The 19,715-nt window shown below is 42.2% G+C and overlaps 1 protein-coding gene across 1 annotated transcript in view; it reads left to right on the top strand.

The window, feature by feature from the left end:
• Positions 1 to 19,332, top strand: part of cftr (CF transmembrane conductance regulator) — a 144,865-nt gene extending 125,533 nt beyond the window's left edge. Inside the window, exons 23-27 of the mRNA XM_078568011.1 lie at positions 2,076 to 2,231; positions 4,031 to 4,120; positions 15,614 to 15,786; positions 16,588 to 16,693; positions 17,350 to 19,332. Coding sequence (XP_078424137.1) covers positions 2,076 to 2,231; positions 4,031 to 4,120; positions 15,614 to 15,786; positions 16,588 to 16,693; positions 17,350 to 17,556 — 732 coding nt within the window. The 3' untranslated portion in view covers positions 17,557 to 19,332. The remainder of the gene's footprint in view (positions 1 to 2,075; positions 2,232 to 4,030; positions 4,121 to 15,613; positions 15,787 to 16,587; positions 16,694 to 17,349) is intronic.
• Positions 19,333 to 19,715: the final 383 nt, after the last annotated feature.

The raw sequence follows: 19,715 nt of genomic DNA, 5'->3' as shown, positions 1-19,715 counted from the left end.
ATTTTGTATCCCTAACCCCAGTTTCCCCTTAATCCCATGGATTTTCATCTTTTTAATAATCTTTGTGTGTCAGGTGCGGCTCACTTGGTAGCATTCTTGCATCTGAGTGGGTTCAAGTCCTACTCTAGAAACTTGGAGGGGAATTTTCTCCCCATCGGGGGTGGGGTTGTGTGGGAGCGGGTGTGGACGGGCACACAGCTGATTGCCGCCCGCGATTGGCTGGGCGCTGCCATTTTATGTGGGCGGGCCAATTAAGGCCTGCCCAGCATGACGCACACCCGGAAGCACTGAGCACTCCAAGTGGGGGATGGGCAGTTGCCTGAGTCGGGGCCTGTGCTCTTTCACGCATGAAAGAACACAGAAGTCTCCCTGAGGCACAGAGCTGCCTCAGGGAGGTTAGTTTAAGTTTTAAAAATTTTAATAAAGGTAAAAAAAATTTTTTAGGACATGTCCCCTCATGTGAAACTGTCACAAGAGCTGGAGCATGTCTATGAATTTTATTTGAAAATTTTTCAAACCTTTAAAAACCTTCATGAGACCTCATCCTGAGGTTCCATGAAAAATGCGAAGGCCGCCTGGGCTCTTCGCCTGCCCGCCAACCTTAAGGTTGGATGGACAGCTCAGTTTATTGTTTTAATTGATAGTTAACTGGCCTTAATAGGCCTTTGACAGTTCGGCAGGCGCACAGCCGATTCGGGTGAGCAGCCGCCGAACTGAAAATCTGAATGACGCGCGGTGAAGTTGGGGTGCACGGCCAACATCACCGCACGTCATTTTACACCACAGCAAGCCGGCCCTGCCCCCGCTCGCCGACCCGAAGATTCTGTCCTTGAGCACAAATATCAAGGCTGATGCTCCAGTGCTGTACTAAGGGAGTATTGCTCTGGCAGAGATTCCATCTTGCTGCTTGACCTCTAAGATAGACTTGTGGCACTATTTCGAAGAAGAGGAGAGAGGAGGGGAGTTATTCCCAGGGTCCTGGCCAATATTTATCCTTCAGCCAACAGCACAAAGCAGACTGTCCGGTCATCATCACATTGCTGTTTGTGGGAGCTTGCTTTGCACAAATTGGCCGCCATTATTCATACATTACTACAGTCATTACTTCAAAAGTACTTCATTGGCTGTAAAGCACTTTGGAATGTCCAGAGGTTGCGAAAGACATTGTATAATGCAAGTCAATCTTTCTTTCTTTCTTTAATAAGCCTCCTGTATGGTACTTTGTTGGCTGCCTTTCTTGTTCAACCTTCTCTGTTACCTCAGCAAAGGATTCTATCAAGTTAGTGAGACATAATTTGTATTTAATAAATCCATTCTGGCTCTTCTTAATAAACTCATGCCTTTCCAAATTAAAGTTTATTTTTCCCCTGATAGCGCTTTTAAGTAACTTCACCACCACTGAAGTTAGGTTGACTGGCCTGTAGCTTCCTGGTTTATCCCACTCCCGTTTCTCAAATAGTGATGAAACATTAATTTATCCAGTATAAAATGAGGATCGAGAGGTTGTGACCAATGCCTCTGCTGTTTTTACCTTTGCTTCTTTCAGCAACCTAGGATGTATTATTCCATCTAGACCAGGTGGCTTACCAACTTGCAATATTACAATTTTTTTAGTATGTCTTCTCTATGTGTCCTGTCAATACAAGACCCAGACTCCTTTAAAACAGGCTGCGGCCAGCAGGAGTCCTTACGAGTTCTTCAGTAATTATATCCTGTTATTTGGCAGTTTTTATGTAACCATGTTGAAAACTGATGCAAGATTTGGGTTCGCTATTAGAATTATAGAGTTATTTCACATAAATAGTAAGTAAATAGTCATGAGTCTATTTTATTATAAAATCTAATGGCACCTGTAAGCGATAGGTTCCAAGATGTTTCCTTGCAGCAGTTATTTATCATAACAGTTGTTTGATGAATCACTTCTGAAACACAGTAAAGCGCTAGAAGTGATTTGCTCTGCGACAAAATGTAGTTGCATTGTTACCATATCGTACCTACCTCTTTAAATAGGTCCAGCCCATTTACCTGTGTTAGTTTAGTTCTGTTTTTTGAGCACTGTGCTCTGGATACAACAGGTTGGACTGCTGGGACGGACAGGTGCTGGAAAAAGCACATTACTTTCTGCTCTTCTGCGTCTCTTGTCTACTGAGGGGGAAATCCTGATTGATGGGATATCCTGGAATTCAGTCTCCTTGCAGAAGTGGAGAAAAGCATTCGGCGTCATTCCACAGGTAATGCATTCTAAAATGCAGGCAGTTGCAAAGACTTTTGAATAGAAGATGTACCGCATATCAGTGATGGTCACTCATTGATTTTCTTTCATTAATATGAACGCAATGATATTGGATATTGTGTAATGATTCTTCCTAGACTGAGGATAAAGATTAAAGCAGTTTTCAAATTCAAGGAGAAAATTTGAATTATTTTCCTTTCTTAAGAGCTGTTTCAAGAATTTGGGATTTTCATCAGCTTCCAGCAGATGTTCATTTAAAATGATACACACAAAAGTTCTGGAACAGTATTAGGATTTGGCGCATGAGTCCAGGTCATGCTATGCTATGACAGGACTGGATTTGTCTCTCAAGCTTGGATCTGTAGAGGCTTTCCATGGGGTCCAGGACACAGGGCCAGCCTTACAAGTTGGCAATGTGAGCAATCTTAGGAACATAAGGAATAGGAGTAGGCCATTTGGCCCCTCGAGCCTTCTGCGCCATTCAACTAGGTCATGCCGACCTACCTCAAGGCCACTTACCCCATATCCCTTGATATCTTTAATATCTAGAAATATAACAATCCCTGTCTTGAATATATTCAACAACTGACCCTCCACAGCCCTCTGATGTGGAGAATTCCAAAGATTCACCACCCTCTGAGTGAAGAACTTCCTCCTTATCTCAGTCCTAAAAGGCCTACCTCTTATTCTGAGACCGTGTTTTCTGGTTCTAGACCCCACAGCCAGCGAAACATTATTTAGGACATTGTGCTCAAAAGGAATGAATGAGTAGTGGCTGGAGGCATGCTCTGCTCTACATGCTCTTCCTGCTCTGTACATGTTCCTGCTCTGCGCATGCTTCTCCTTATCTGTGCGTGCTCCTGCTCTCTGCATGCTCCTCCTGCTCTGTGTATGCTCCTCCTCCTCTGTGCATGCTCCTGCTCTGTGCATGCTCCTGCTCTCCCTCACTACCATAGTGCTCGCTGCTTGCATTTCTCCTCCCCCCCCCACCCCCGGTGTTCCGGCTCCTCCCCGCTGTGTTCCGGCTCCTCCCCGCTGTGTTCCGGCTCCTCCCCGCTGTGTTCCTGCTCCTCCCCGCTGTGTTCCGGCTCCTCCCCGCTGTGTTCCGGCTCCTCCCCGCTATGTTCCGGCAACTCCCCTCCATGTTCCTGCTCTCCCCCCCCCATGCTCTTACTCCCCCCTTCCTGTGTTCCTGCTCACTGCCCCCCAACCCCACCCCACGCTCCTGCTCCCTCTGTGCTCCAGCTGTCTTGGCCTTTTTTCTCCCTTCATGCTTAGCTCCTTGCACCCGCATCCCCACCCTCCACCCTGCTGCTGTTCTCCACTTGCTCCCCGGGTGCTTTCTCTGTGCTCTGATCTCCCCATGCTCCTGTTCGCTCTCCATGCTCTTCTTCCTCCCGCCTCCTGCTCTTTCTACACTCCTGCCCTTCCAAAGATAGACAGTCTCTGCAGTGAGAAGCAGGCACACCCATTTCATTGATAGCTGTAAGTAAATACCTGATTACTTAAAATTATTAATATTATCTTTATATGCAGCAGCTTCATGTTATGAGCATTATACAGTGTTATGATTTAAATGGGAGGTTCGTTATTACTAATCCATTTGAAAATGTGTCCTTCAACCAAACAAGTTTGAGAACCACTGGCTAAACAATAGAGAATGAATCGAAAGGCCTTCTGTTTTTCCAACCTTCTCATCCTGTGATGACACATTGATGATGATATCCATCAAAACAGTAATAAACGTGTACAAAATCCCTCAGAAAAACAACTGTCATTCAATATTCCACCTTACAGAAAGTCTTTGTGTTCTCTGGGACTTTCCGGAAGAACTTGGATCCTTATGAACAGTGGAGTGATGAGGAGATCTGGAATGTCACTGAAGAGGTAAACCATATGTCACTTTGTAGGGTGATAGTTATAAATACAGCACATCATTCACCACCCTGGATGGACTGAAACAACTGTGATGCCAATATGCCAAATTTCAGAATAAATAATTGTAATTTAATTGAATTTTTTCACATTACAAAAAACATTCTTTACATCAAATTGAAAAATAACTAAGACATTGGAAAGTACACTCCAAAGTTCACAACATGATTACTCATGATTTCTTTGTATTCTGCATACATCTGTTGTGTTCACATTGAGCAAACTGCCTTCTATTTTAACCAGCATGTGAATTCAAGCTATTTGCTGTAGATTGATTTTTTCTTACACAAGTAATATCAAAGTCAGAAGTCTTAATCTAGCATTGATTGTTTGTTTCCTAATATATTTTTCCACAAAAAGAAAAGTATTTCACTTTCTCCTAATTCCTGTTTGAAGGTTTTGACTCTTTGTTGGGGCATGGTTGCCTGATTGTTATCCAGCAACTCACTCAAATGACCTTTGACCCTTGGCAATGCCTATTGCCCAAACTATTTTCCACTTTGGGGCATCGTAGAATCATAGGTGGTTATGGAACAGAAAGAGGGCATTTGGCTTGTTGCGTCAATGCCAGTTCTCTGCCCTTTCCCCAATGCTTATCCAATTCCCCTTTGAAAGTCATGATCGAATCTGCCTCCACCACAGTCACAGACCACTCCCTGTGTAGAAATGTTTTTCTTTATGTCACTATTGGTTCTTTGGTCAATCACCTTAAATTAATGTCCCACAGTTCTTGACCTTCCACCAATGGGAACAATTACTATCTATTCTGTGCAAACCCCTCTTGATTTTGAACAACTCCATCAAAACTCCTCTCAATCTTATCTTCTCCAAGAAGAACAATTCCAACTTCTCCAATCTATCCATATAATTGAAGTCCCTCATCCCTGGGACCATTCTCATGAACCTTTTCTGCACTCTCTCTAAAGCCTTCACATCCTTCTTAAAGTGCAGTGCCCAGAATTTCAGAATTGGACACAGTACTCCAGTTGAGGCTGAACTAGTGTTTTATACAGGCTGATTATAGGTGAGTTTAACTCTGTTCTGACCTGATACCTACACATGTGCATTTCCAGCAGAGTTGTTAAACAGAAATAATTATTAGGAGTTGGGGCTGATTTTTCTCTAACCCAGGGATTCTGACTCCATAGCTACTGCTGTCCTGACTGAGAGTAGACAACTCAACATAAGAAATAGGAGTAGGAATGGACCATTCTGCCCCTCGAACCTACTCTGCCATTCAATACAATCATATCTCAATTCCACTTCCCTGCCCACTCCCTTTGTTCCTTGATTCTTTGAGAGATCAGGGGCTCTATTTTCAATACAGGGTCAGGAACCTGACATCTGGAACATTGCTGGGTCCCCACCCCATGTCGTGTCAGTGTCATTGGCGTGTCTAGATTTTAAAATAAAAATGGCCTACTAGACCTGGGGGCAAGTTTGGCACCCAATTACTGGTGCTGGAAGCAGCCTGGGGGCATGACCTGGTAACGGACGGCATTTGAAAATGCGAGTGGCCGCTAAGACTGGGCTTGCCATTTGCTGAGGAGATGGCACAGGGGGTTCCCAGAGGCCAGCACCCATGGGTGGTGCCAAGATTCCCAGATTGCTCTGTTGAGGCATTAACCAAGGCAGTCAGTGAGAGATGAGAGATATTGTTCCTGGCTTCTGGCAGAAGAAATCCTCCCAGAGACACTAGAAGGAGCTGAATGGAGGTGGCGACAGAGGTCAGCAGTAGAGGAGTAATCAGAAAGACATGGGTACAGTGTCAAAAGAGATTCAATTCAGATATGAAAATATCTGTAAAAATAAGTGGCAAGTGACACCTGGATGAAAGCCTCTAGCTCTCTATATAGCATGCACACAGGTCGAACAAACTGAGCGACCATAATTCTCCCTTACATTGTCAGAGCAAGTGGCCAGCTGCATTACTGAGAAGTCAGCCATCCTCACATACAGGACACAACTGAAAAGGGAGAATGACTGAGGAACACAACAGCTCATGTCAATGTCATGCTGGGATAGGTGAGGGAGGCCAGGCTACTCACGCTGCAGGAAAAGGCCTTGCACAACAGTCACGAGATATCTCGAATGGGTGGGGATGTCACATACCTGGACAACCTGACACCGAGGAAGGAGGCAGTACTGGACATTGTGAGCGTGCCATTATGTCAGGCCTTGGACAACGGCAAGACAAGAGACTGTGAAGAGCAGCCTCCTCCATTGTACCTGCATCCGGCTAAGATGCCTGTGGCTTCCATCCTCATCACAAAGGTGCCCATGGCGGCCACCCACAGGCAGCTACTCTTAAAGTCACTGCACAGACAGCCCGTCACAGGGCACTGTGGCATGGGTAGTTCCTGACTCCGAATGGCTGAGGAGGTGAGGGGTGATGCCTGTGCCCTCTCAGGGTTGGCCCCCACATCAGCTTTTTTCACCCTTTCATGGCGCTCTGGAATGCTGAATGGGGTCATCAGCTGGGATACAGCTGGCATCCACTCCAAACATCTCTGTGTCATCAGAGACACTGAGCAGTTCATGCTATAGAGACTCTCACTCTTTCTATGTGTGTCAGCACCCTGGTGCTGCATGCACCCAGACAGTTGCTATATATGGCTCTCCAAGAGGGTGGCCATTCTCTCATGCATGCAAATCCCTGAGCCATTACCAGACTTGCGCTGCATGGACCCCTCCATTGTCTGCTCATGGCTCTACAATGCTTCAGAGATCTCTGACCATCGTAACTCATCTGACCCTCCATGTTGTGACACCCAAGGATCAGCAACTTTACCCACTGGAGCATGGCTATGTCTGTCCTCTGTCCTCCAGAGGGAACTACCCACCGCTCACTCTACTTCACTCTTCTCCTTCTGCTCACTGGTAAGGTAGCACTCACCCAGTGCTCCCCATTCTAATCTTGATTTAGGCACAGCCCAGGTGAATGTATCTGTGCTGGTGGATGGTGTGGAGTCACGATGTGATGGTTTGGCCTCTGAGGAGAATATCCCCTTGCCGAGGAGGCCGGTGACAACTGTGCAGGACCGCTCTGCCCAGCCTCTGCTGCTGGCCCTGTGGGAGATACGAGAAAGTTGTGATGAGGACTCGAGCTACTCAACAAGTGTTTCAGAACAACCAATCCAATAGATGACAGCAGGTTGAAGAGTCACGGCACACATTGGGCAGGAGTTTTCTCCATGCTATTCCAAGTCAGGAACTACCCATGCCACAGTGCCCTGTGACAGGCTGTCCCTGCAGTGACGTTAAGAGTAGCTGCCTGTGGGTGGCCCCCATGGGCACCTTTGTGATGAGGATGGAAGCCACGGGCATCTCAGCCGGATGGAGGTACAATGGAGGAGGCTGCCTCCACCTTATTCTCAGCTACAGTGGGGAGCATCGTGTAGGGGTGGGCATGAATGCAAGGTGTTCCACTGTTAGCTGCCTATGATGGCCTCAGTGGTCTTCCTCCAATGCCCGGCATCTTAGCCAGATGCAGGTACAATGGAGGAGGCTGCTCTTCACAGTCTCCTTTCTTGCCATTGTCCAAGGCCTGGCATAATGGCACGTTCGCAATGTCCAATACTGTCTCCTTCATCGGTGTCAGGTTGTCCAGATTTGCGACATCACCTCCCCCTCCCTGTCCTCCTTCAAGAAAGAGTAGTGTTCCAGGTCCTTCCCTCCATCCATCCTCCTTGTATTGTCATGTTGTGCAGCATGCAGCAGATGACCACAGTACAAGACACCCTGGCCTACTCATACTGGAGGACACCATCCCACCAGTCGAGTTGACAAAAGTGTTGCTTGATCACGTAGATGGTCTGTTCAATGCAGGTTCATGTTCATAGATGGATCTGGTTGCAATGCCTCTCTGCTTCTGTGTCTGAGTACCAGGCAGGGATAAGGAGCAACCTCTTTGGGGAATGGATAACCCTTAACCCCCAACCACCACCCACAGAATCTGGATGTTGGCCTGAAGGGGTGTGTAATCTGGCAGGATGAAGGAATCATGACAGCTGCTTAGGAACTGAACACACACTTGCAAGATGTCATAGACCACCTGGACCTTCAAAGGTGGAAACCTTCTCATTTCAGGAATCTGGCTGGCTGGGTTGTTGGTGTCTTGAAATCGAATGGGTAAAATTGATGACCCTTAGACCTGGGGGAACCCATCAATGGCAGCAAAGTCCAATGCCTCTTGTGCCTGCGCTGGACAATCTGTTGCAAAATGGATGTTGGCCTTTGCCCTCCAAAAGAGGACATCTGTGACCAGCCTGAGGAAATGGTGAGCTGTCGACTAGAAGTTTCTACCCAAGTCCACAGCTGATTCCTGGAATGACCTGGAAACATAAACATTCACGGCGAAGGTATCCTTACAGCTGCAGATAGGGGACGGCCATGGGCGCCATGAAGTATCAGAGTGCAAATGTCTTAGACTATCTGCTGGATAGGCGCAGCCTCCAATGGGACTGGTATTCTGTCATTTGTAGGCAGCTGACTCTTGGGTGGTACACCCAATGTCTTGGGTAGCACCTTCTTCTCTTTGCAGACCCAGTCCGTGCTCCTCTGACCTTCTCCTGACCAGGACACTACATCTGCTGAACGTCCTCCTCATTACCCTGTCCAAAGTCAGAATAGCCTGCTCTGATTTTAACTGCCTCAGCTGGCACTCATTCATTCAACAGGGCTTCTTCTATCAACCTCTGCTGCCCAGGTGGTGCCATCAGCCTCACGTCTCTCTCACGATTCCTACTACCCACTGTTCAGAAATACAAACTTCTCAGTGCCAGCGATGGCAGCTCTGTGCCATTGCTTGAGCAGCTGAGCATTATTCCTTGTTTCTTAAATATGTTATGGACAGGAGGGGGATTAATTTCGAACAGCCCTGATTTCTCTTCTCGTTACGTGTCCGTAAACAGAAAGATGTTTTTTGATTTCTGATTTCCCCCTTTATAAGTGGTGACATGTTTTGCCCAACTCTTCAGTCTGGAGTTATACAGTCTTCTAATAAAAACTCCACAGTAAACTCGAGATAAGGTAAAGTAAGAGGATTGATTTATATTACACACACACAAAACGTGGTAAGAGGTTTCGCAATGCCTGCCCCTTTTTTGCACTCAAAACAATAAAAGAGAGATAAAGGAAAGAAAGGCATACAGGACAAGACCATGATAAAAATAAGAGTTGTGGTTTCACGTGAGTCCAGATTCCAGAATCAAAAGATCCAGTGGGGTATTTCTTCAGAGGTTAGCAGACTGAAACTGTTGCAGGGTGATCCCGAATTTCCAGAAGCGAGGACTTGCCGCGATGGGAGAAGGCACCTAGAAATGAATTAGTATGGAAGGCACAGATACAGAAGTTCCAACGTTCCAGTAGTTCACAGTGTAGATGAGGGCCAGGCACTTCACCTGGACAGAGCACTTTCTGCTGATACCTGTTAGATAATAAAATGGTAGACCGCCTAGGTTCAGTTCCACACGGCAATATTACAGGTTCTAGCAGCTTGGGGGAGGTCATGTGACATTCCCCCTCCCCCTCACTTCTCCTGGGTGTTGGACAAAAGATGTATTTTTCCAGGTCTGGAATCTTGAGGTGTTTAATAGAGGAGTCAGGGTCCCTTTTGTCCTTTGCAGACATACCGTCTCCATTGGCTGGAGCTCTTCCTTAGAAATGTAAAGGGGGGTTGGTGCATTTCTTTGGAATTTGATTGTTGGCAGTCACAGAGGGCATTAGCACCTCTTTATAGATAACAAGGACCCTGCTGGTTTCTGAAAGTTAGACATTTCTCTGTTATGAGTCATGTCTACCCAGGGTAAAGCCTTGTCCATTTTTTAAATAAAAATAATAATTTTACAAAGTAGCCAGGCTGACGTAGGTACACACACACATACATATATATATATATATATATATATATATGTGTATTTTCCTTCATGCCTTCTGGCCAGGTCAAATATGTTGACCAGTGCATTCATTAACCCTTGTCATTCCCTGTTGTGTGCACAACAGCTGCACTCTGGGCGCATCCCCATACCTGTCGATTGAAAATTTCAAACTGCTTCTCTGAGGCCTGTTCATGAGCTCAACAACCAGTGAATTGGAGAAATGTGGATTCCTGGCTCTCTCTCCCCCCACCCTACCCCCCAACCAACCCCTCAAAGCCCATGCTTAGAAATTTCTTTCACATTTCAGGGGCATTAGGATCCAGCAATGCCATCCAGGGACACAATTTTCAGTGCTAGAACCTACCTGCCAATGGAAACCAGCCCCTAAATCGATCATAATAGAAACAAAAGGTGCTAGAATAACTCAGCAGGTCTGGCAACATCTGTAGTGAGAAAAACAGAGTTAATGTGCCCAGTACAATATGATTCTTCTTCAGAAGTGAAGAGAGGCAGAAATGCCGTGTGTTTTATGCTATTGAGAAAAGAGGGAGGGTGAGAAAGAAATGACAGGTGGCCCTGTGGGAGGGTGGGTGGGATTTGGGGAAAGAGGATAGAGAATTTTTTTTAAAAAAAAGTAGAAATAAATAAATAAAAATAAACAAATCAAAAAATAAAAATAAATTTTAAAATTCGATTTAAAAAAGGGGTAAAGATGGAGGAGAGGGTTCATGCTGAAGTTGCTGAACTCAACGGTAAGTACAGAAAGCTGTAAATTGCCTAGTCGGAAGATGAGAGACTTTAACAGCACCTCATCTTCCAACTAGGCACTTTACAGCCTTATGGATTTAACATTGAGTTCAACAACATCAGACCATGAACTCTCTCCTCCACCTTTACCTCTTTTCTAATCCAACTTTTTTTAAAATTGATTTTTATTTCATTTATCCATTTATATACATTTTATTTTTTTATCGTTTTCTATACTTTTTTATGCTCTTACCCCAACCCCCATTCCACCTCCACCACCCCCCTGCACTCCTCCTCCCCCCCCCCCACCCACCCCCCCCCCCCCCCCCCCCCCCCCCCCTCCCCCCCTCACCGCCCTTTCTCTCCACAGATGCTGTTAGACCTGCTGTGTTTTTCCAGCATTTTCTGTTTTTGTTTCAGATTTCCAGCATCCGCAGTATTTTGCTTTTACTAAATTTCTGTGTTCATTTACAGGTACATGCAGGTCTCTCTGAATATCAACATTTAACAGTTTCATGCCTTTTAAAAAATATTGTTTGCTATTCTGATTAGCAAAATGAATACCCTCACAATTCCCCACATTATACTCCATCATCTTGCTGCCCACTCAATTAACCTGCCGATGTCTCTTTGCAGCCTCTTTGTGTCCTCCTCCCAACATACATTCCAACTAACTTTGCATTGTTAGCAAACTTAAATATGTTACTCTTGATCTCTTCATCTAAGTAATTAATATAGATTGTAAATAGCTGAACCCCCATCACGATCATTGTGGCATTACATTAGTCACAGCCTGCCAAATAGAAAATGCCCCATTTATTCCTACTGCCTGCTTCCTGTCCATTAACCAATCCTCCATTCATGCTAAAATATTACTCCTAACACCATGAGCACTTAACTTGTATTCTAACCTTTTGTGCGGCATCTTATCGAATGTCTTTTGGAAATCCAAGTACATGACCTCTACTGGCCCCCTTTATCTATTCTACTCATGACATCCTCAGACAACTCTATAATAAAATTTTAGACATGAATTCTTTTTCATAAAACCAAGTTGCTGTTTTCTATTCAAACAACACAGACCAAGGATCCAACTTTCCTAGTCCATGTGGCTGAGCTACTCACTGGATAATGAATTATTTTATGACAGAAATTCCCTTGCAAATATTATATTTGCTTATCACAACGCAGCCTGATAAATCCAAATCACATTGTAAAAATCATAGATTTAAATAAAAACAAAAAATGCTGTAAAAACTGAGCAGGTCTGGCAGCATCTGTGGAGAGAGAAACAGGGTTAACACTTTGAGTCCGTATGACTTCTTCAGAGCTAAAGAGAAGCAGAAATGTGATGGATTTTATGCTGTTTAAGAGGGGGTGGAGCAGGTGGAGCAAGACAGAAGGTCAGGGGTAGGCGGGAGCTAAGGAGAGATTGACAAAGATGTTGTGGGCACAAGACTAAGGGAGTGTTAACAGTAGTGTTAAAGACTAAAGAAGTTGCTGATAGTGGCATAAAGGTAAGAGCAGAATGTGTTAATAGCAGAACAAGGGTCAGCACTCTGTGACAGCACAACATAGAAATCAATACCACATGGCCCTGTGTGGGGTGGGTCAGGAGGGTTGGTTTGGGGGAAAAGGAATTTAAAGAATGAATAAATAAATTTTTAAAAATTAAAATTAATATAAAAAAACAGAAAAAAACTATTGGATTAAAAAGGGGGTAAAGGTGGAGGAGAGAGTTCATGGTCTGAAGTTGTTGAACTCAATGTTAAGTCCAGAAGGCTGTAAAGTGCCAAATAGAAAGATGAGGTGCTGTTCCTCCAGTTTGCATTGGGCTTCACTGGAACATTGCAGTAGGCCAAGGATGGACATGTGGGCATGAGAGCAGGATGGTGTGTTGAAATCGCAAGTGACAGGAAGGTCTGGGCCATGCTTGCGGACTGAGCAAAGTTGTTCCGCAAAGCAGTCACCCAGTCTGCATCTAGTCTCCCTGGTGTAGAGCGGATCGTGTTGGGAGCAGTGAATAGTAGACCGAATTGAAGGAGGTGCAATTGAAGTGCTGCTTCGCCTGAAAGGAGCTTTTTTTTTTGAGTTTTAATTTAATTTATTTATTTAACTCCTTTCCCCCAATCCACCCCAGAGGGCCATCTGTTACTGGGTTCTATGTTGTGCTTTCACGGAGAGTTGACCCTTGTTCTGCCACTAACACATTCTGCTCTTACCTTTATACCATTATCAGCACTTTCTTTAGCCTTTACCACTGCTGTTAACATTCCCTTTGTCTTGTGCGCATGACATCTTTGTCAATCACTCCTTAGCTCCTGCCTATCCTTGGCCATCTATCTTGCTCCATCTGCCCGACCCCCTCTTAAACAGTATAAAATCTATTACATATCTACTTCTCTTTAGCTCTAAAGAACAGTCATAATACGGACTCGAAACATTAACTCTGTTCCTCTCTCCACAGATGCTGCCAGACCTGCTGCGTTTTTGCAGCATTTTTTTTGTTGTTTTTATTCCAGATTTCCAGCATCTGTAGTATTTTGCTTTCATCATAGATTTAAATGTCAGTTTTCATATGAAAAATGCAGTGAAATTAAAAACAGGATAAAATTCTTTGAAATAACAGCTTAGTTTGTTATTTTCTGATGCTTGTACTTTCAGATGGGGGATTATCAGAAAATAAGATTAGGATTCTTTAAGAACAAAAACATACTGCAAAAAATATATATTTTTGATTAGATTCTAAGTTGGCTCAATATTGGTGTGAAATGTGAAATGTAGATAATAAATTGGTATTTCAGGTATCAATTGATGAGACAGTGCAAAAGTAGAAAAGAAATTAGGACATGCAATAAGAAGAGGGGGCTCACACTTGTATGAGTGCCAAAGGAGCAAAACAAATGAGTAACAAAAGAATTATCATAGTAGTTTGAGAGCAGTACGATGTGTGGTGCAAAATATTTTGACTTCATGAGCTTGGGTGCACTTGACCGTTATCTGGATACAACCCTTTTGAGAACAGAACCGTGACGGACGCTGAATCTGGCTGAGGAGCTGAGCTTAACCCTGGCAAGGAGCTCAAGCATGGCAAGAAACTCATGAAAACTCAAGCTTTTTCCATTGAAGTTTGCAATTGTTTCTCTGTCCAACTGTGCACCATGATACAGTGTTATACAAAAAAATCCATAGGCCCAATGGAGCAAAATAAAGACAATCCTTATGAGGGAATCTATACATTGCCAGGAGATTCAGGGAGGACAGCGAAATACAAATGAATCTTCTTTGAATTAAAGGGATGCATTCAGATTTCGTATGAACCTGCCATAGTTCTCTCTGTCGCAATCTGAGTTTAGATCCATTGTTTTTAATCTTCCGATTCTGGAAAGGTCCCAACAGATTAGAAAACCGCGAATGTGATGCCTTATTCAAGAAAGGAGGGAGACCGAAAGCAGGAAACTAGAGATGAGTTAGCCTAACATATGTCCTTGGGAAAATGCTGGAATCCATTATTAAGGAAGTAGCAGGCAATTTGGAAAAATAAATAATACAATCAAGCAGAGTCAACATGGTTTTATGAAAGGGAATTGTGTCTGACAAATTTATGAGTTCTGTGAGGATGTAATGAACAGGGTGGGTAAAGAGGAACCCACCACCCCCTGCCCCCCAAGCAAACTCTCCGCTCGTCCCCCACCCCTCTCCAGTAGATGTCATGTTTTTGGTTTTCCAAAAAACCATTCAATAAGGTGCCACATAAGATGAGATAAGAGCTCTTGGTGTTTGGGGTATTAAATTAGCTTTGGATAGAGGATTAACTAACTAATAGAAAACAGAAGAGATAGATGAATCATTTTCAGGCTGGCAAATTGTAACTAGTGGAGTGCCACAGTGATCAATGCTGGGGCCTCAACTGCTTATAATCTATATTAATAATTCGGATGAAGGGACCAAGTGTATTGTAGCAAAATTTTTCGACCATCCAAAATAGGTCGGAAAGCAAGCTGTGAGGAGGATACAAAGAGTCTGTAAAGGAATATGGATAGGCTAAGTGAGTGGGAAAACATTTGGCAATGGAATATGATGTGGGAAAATGTGAGATCATGACTTTGGTAGGAAGAATAGAAAAGCAAACTATTAGCATGCAGGCACAGCAAGTAATTTGGAAGACAAATAGAATGTTGGCCTTTATTGCAAGGGGGATGAGTATGAAAGTAGGGCTTGCTACAGTTGTTCGAGGCATTGATGAGGCCACACCTAGTTCAATTTTAGTCTTCTTATTTAAGGAGGGAGATGTTTACATTGGAGTCAGTTCAGAGGGGTTTCACTAGGTTGGTTACTGGGATGAAAGAGTTGTCTTATGAGGAAAGGTTGAACAGATTGAGTTATACTCATTGGAGTTTAGAAGAATGAGAGGTGATCTTATTGAAACATATGGAAGAGCTGACAGGATAGATGTTTGTGGAAGATTCTAGAACTAGGGACCATAGTTTCAGAATAAGGGGTCGCTCATTTAAGATGGAGATGAGGAGGAATTTCTTCTCTGAGGGTTGTGAATCTTTGGAATTCACTAATCCAGAGAGCTGTGGAGGCTGTCACTGGATATGTTCAAGGCTGAGATAGATTCTTGAATTATAGGGAAGTCAAGGATTATGGGGAACAGCAGGAAAGTGGGGTTGAGGCCAAGATCAGATCAGCCATGATCTTATTGAATGGCAGAGTAGGCTCATGGGTTCGAATGGCCAACTCCTGCTCCTGTTTCTTATGTTCTTATTAACGAGTTCTACAGACTGGCTTACTGATGCTAATTATATTACTGCAGGTTGGCTTGAAATCAATGATTGAGCAATTTCCAGATAATCTTAACTTTGTTTTGGTGGATGGTGGCTATATTCTCAGCAATGGCCACAAACAACTCATGTGTTTGGCTCGATCCATTCTCAGCAAGGCCAAAATCCTACTTCTGGATGAACCTACTGCTCATCTGGACCCTGTGTAAGTTTGAGCTACAAAGTGTGAATAGATTGAAACAATGATGACTCCAAGTAGCCAATTCGCTCCTAAACGATAATAAATAATAAACATTCTTTTTGCTCATTTTTGGATTGCATTCATTTTGAAGTTCAAATATTAAGAACTGCTAAATGGTTGATATACCAGAGTTGTTTCTCTGCTCCTGAAAATAATTTTGTACCATTATTTCCAATTTCATTTTGTAGTTTCTAATTGATAACTGACATGAAGGGGAGGCAGTGGCATAACGGTATTGTCACTGGACTAGTACTCCAGAGACCCAGGTTAATTCTGTGGGAATCTGGGTTTTATTTCTACCATGTTAGATGGTGAAAGTAAAAAATCTGGAATCCAATGATGACCATAAAACCATTGTCGATTGTCGTAAAAACCCATCTGGTTCACTAACACCCTTTAGGGAAGGAAATCTGCCATCTTTACCTGGTCTGGCCTATATGTAACTTCAAGACCCACAGTAATGTGGTTGACTCTTAAGTGCCCTCTGGAGTGGCCTAGCAAGCCACTCAGGGCAATTAGGGATGGGCAATAAATGCTGGCACAGCCAGTGACGCCCATATCCCATGAATGAATTAAAAAATATATAACTAACTGTACATAGAAGAATGATAATTCTCAAAGGATTGTACCTATTATTTTATATCTAATCCATTGTATTAAGAGATTCTTCAGTTAATTAAGATTTACCAGCAAAGATGAGTTTATATTACATTAGATAAAACATGAAAAATTCCAAACTGAATTTTCTCTTCTTTTTTGTGATAGAACATTCCAAATTATAAGGAAAACGCTTAAACATACATTTTCAAACTGTACTGTTATACTCTCAGAACACAGAGTGGAAGCTCTCCTCGAATGTCAGCAATTTCTGGTATGTTCTTTTGTTTGTCTTCTATCCCTTGTCGTTGGCTTGGGTGACATTTTTACATGAACCATGGTGTGCAGCATGTATTGACGCAGAGGTGGAGCAGTGTTTGGCAGGAAGAGGAAAGTTTGGCCTAGCCATTAGACCTTGGGAAGGATATCACTACTGATATCTATCAGATCAGTGAAAAAGACAGGAAATAAAATTTGATGCAGCACACTTTCCTGAAAGACTTGTGCATTCATCCGGACCAACATTTTTATCACCACCCAAAGTATGTGTCTTCTAAAGCAGCTGTATATCCAATTCATAAGTCAACTGTTATGCCACGAGAGAACAATTTCTCAATGGGTCACCTTTAGTAATCACTTTACGGGATTAAAAGATTGCCAAAAAGTGCTGTTTTAGAGAAAATAAATAATTCATTTTAAACAAATCTTGTGAGAAAATGAGAGCTTTTCACTCTCAACCCAGCTGCAGTTTGTGTCCTTGTTTGACAATATCTGTCTCATTTTTTTGGCAACAGCAATCAATTGAAAGTGCTGTTAGTAAAATAATATATTAGACTTTAATTGATTAAAACCAGAGTTAAATTATGTGAAGATGACTTGTAATGGACCTCTATTGTCTAACATTTGATCATATGTTAAATTTCATTTTAGGTAATTGAAGGATGTTCAGTTAAACAGTTTGATGCTCTGCAGAAACTTTTAACTGAAGCAAGCCTTTTCAAGCAGGTTTTTGGACACTTGGACCGTGCAAAGCTATTTACCGCTCACAGAAGGAACTCGAGCAAAAGAAAAACACGGCCAAAAATAAGTGCCTTACAAGAAGAGGCAGAGGAAGACCTCCAAGAAACAAGGTTATGAAGCTACAAAGAACAAAATGCACAAAATACTCATGAGCAGTTCCCAACAGAGAACTGTGACAACTGTATCTACAGCACAGAACTCTTCATTACTCTTAGAAACTGCTAGCTAAATAAAGGTACCCTGATCAAGGCTTTTATCCAACCTTCAAGTATTCTGGGGTCAAGAGTGTAATTACATATCTGGATTGAAGTTAATCCATATTATATACTGGATGACTGCACATGGAACTTAATGTAGGAAAACAGTTCAACAAAATTCCATTGGCTTGGCAAAGTTCTTTTAAAATTAAGGGCTTCTCTATTAAGAGCCAACTGTCTTCCATTGCTGTCAGTACAGGAGCTTTTTGTCAGTTACTAGTGTGACGACATCTCTGTTAATGGTCATAGTTGGGTTTAAAGAAGTCAAAATAGTCAGTGCTGGCACCAAACTACGAGTTTTACACTTTATACACAATATTTGCTAATGGTGTATCATGATATTCATTTATGTGCCACTCTACATAACTAAGCATGAGAAGGAACAAAATGATTGCAAAGGAGGGGATGCATTGTAAAGTTGTTCTTTGTGTTGCTCTAAGCCTTATATTTAAACTATAATTCAGAAAGTAATATGTAGAAGGCTTGAGATAACTTTGTATTTTTGAACATTTATTCCAAATTATTAACCCTGCCTAAGGCTATGGTAGCATTTTGTATCAATATGAAATACAAGATTACAATTTTATATTTATAGTGATTGTTAGAGAGTATTCTGTAGTCATTCAAACCCCTCCCACAAAGGCATAGCAATTTAGATTCTACGAGATATATAGTTTTGCAGAACTTTTTAAAAGATTTGTTCTTGGTTTGTGAATATTAGTAGCAAGGCCAACATTTATTGCCCATCTGAAATGTCCTCTATAAAGTGGTGGTGAGTCTGCTTCTTGAATCATTGCAGTCCATATGGTGAAGGTGCACCCACAGTGTTGTTTGATCAGAAGTTCCAAGATTTTGACCCAACGACCACAAAAGAACAGTGATATACGTCCAAGTCAGGAAGGTGTGTGACTTGGAGGAGATGATGTTCCCATGCACCCATTTCCTTCATTCTTCCGGGTGGTGGTTGTCGCTGGAACTGTTTATTTAAAATGTTTTACAAAAATTAAAATGGAGTAACGTTACTCATCTTCCTGTTTTATAGCTGTTCCATTGATGGAAAATATGATGTTATAAACTAAAATGATGACTGTGTAACAAATTTCCATGTGGAAAACAAAAAACTCGTATCAGGAAAATGTCTCCACTCATTTAATATAAAATTGTCTTCACAGTTCAAGCTTAACCTTTAACAGCAATAGTTTTTTTAGTACTTTATTACCTTTGAACAGTAATAATCTTAAGTCGTGTTCAGTATTTTAAAAGAAAAGAACTTAATCTCTTGCACTGTAAACAAATGTATACTTTTTATACAACTTCAATCAATATTTTAAAAATAACTTGTGGTTTCTTAATGCTAGGAATTCTTCACTTAAAATTATTTGAATTCAAATGGTAAACTATTATAATGCAAAGAATAATTTCTTTCTCAATTCTACAATTAAACTTAGAACTGCCTACAGATTTGGCTTAATGCAAATATGTCAGAAGCAAGTAAATAGCCATGTTTTGTTTGAAATTACTTGTGTCATTGAGTGACCAACACATTCTGCAAAAATCATGCCTAAGTAATTAGTATATGTTGGGAAATTTAATCACTTTGAAGAGATACTATTGTTTATGTGAAACAAAAATTGTGTGAAATAAAAATGTTTCAATAACACATACGTTACATAATTATTTCATTTTAACTCTGGAGTAACTATGCAAATCATATCTGATTCACATACTGTGTATATATAGTCTTGTTTGACCAAATGCTTCAAATATCCAAATCTAAACAGTTTTGAGAAAAAAAAGACTGGAAACGTAACTTTCAACCAACCCAAGTAATCAGTGCTGGCTGCTTCTAACTATTTTCTCTTTATCAAGATCTTTAATGAATATTTATTGTAGGAAAGAAATTTGAATTTTTAAGTCAGCTGGCTTGTAATTCACAGGTTAGTTATGCAACCCTTTAAAAATATGGGTGCTACCTTAGCCACTTGGCCAATATTTGTATACTGAGTAATGTAAAAGTGA

The sequence above is a fragment of the Cetorhinus maximus genome, chromosome 22 (genome assembly GCF_964194155.1).
Source record: "Cetorhinus maximus chromosome 22, sCetMax3.hap1.1, whole genome shotgun sequence".
Classification (NCBI taxonomy): Eukaryota; Metazoa; Chordata; class Chondrichthyes; order Lamniformes; family Cetorhinidae; genus Cetorhinus; species Cetorhinus maximus.
This window is presented reverse-complemented; position numbering and strand designations above follow the sequence as displayed.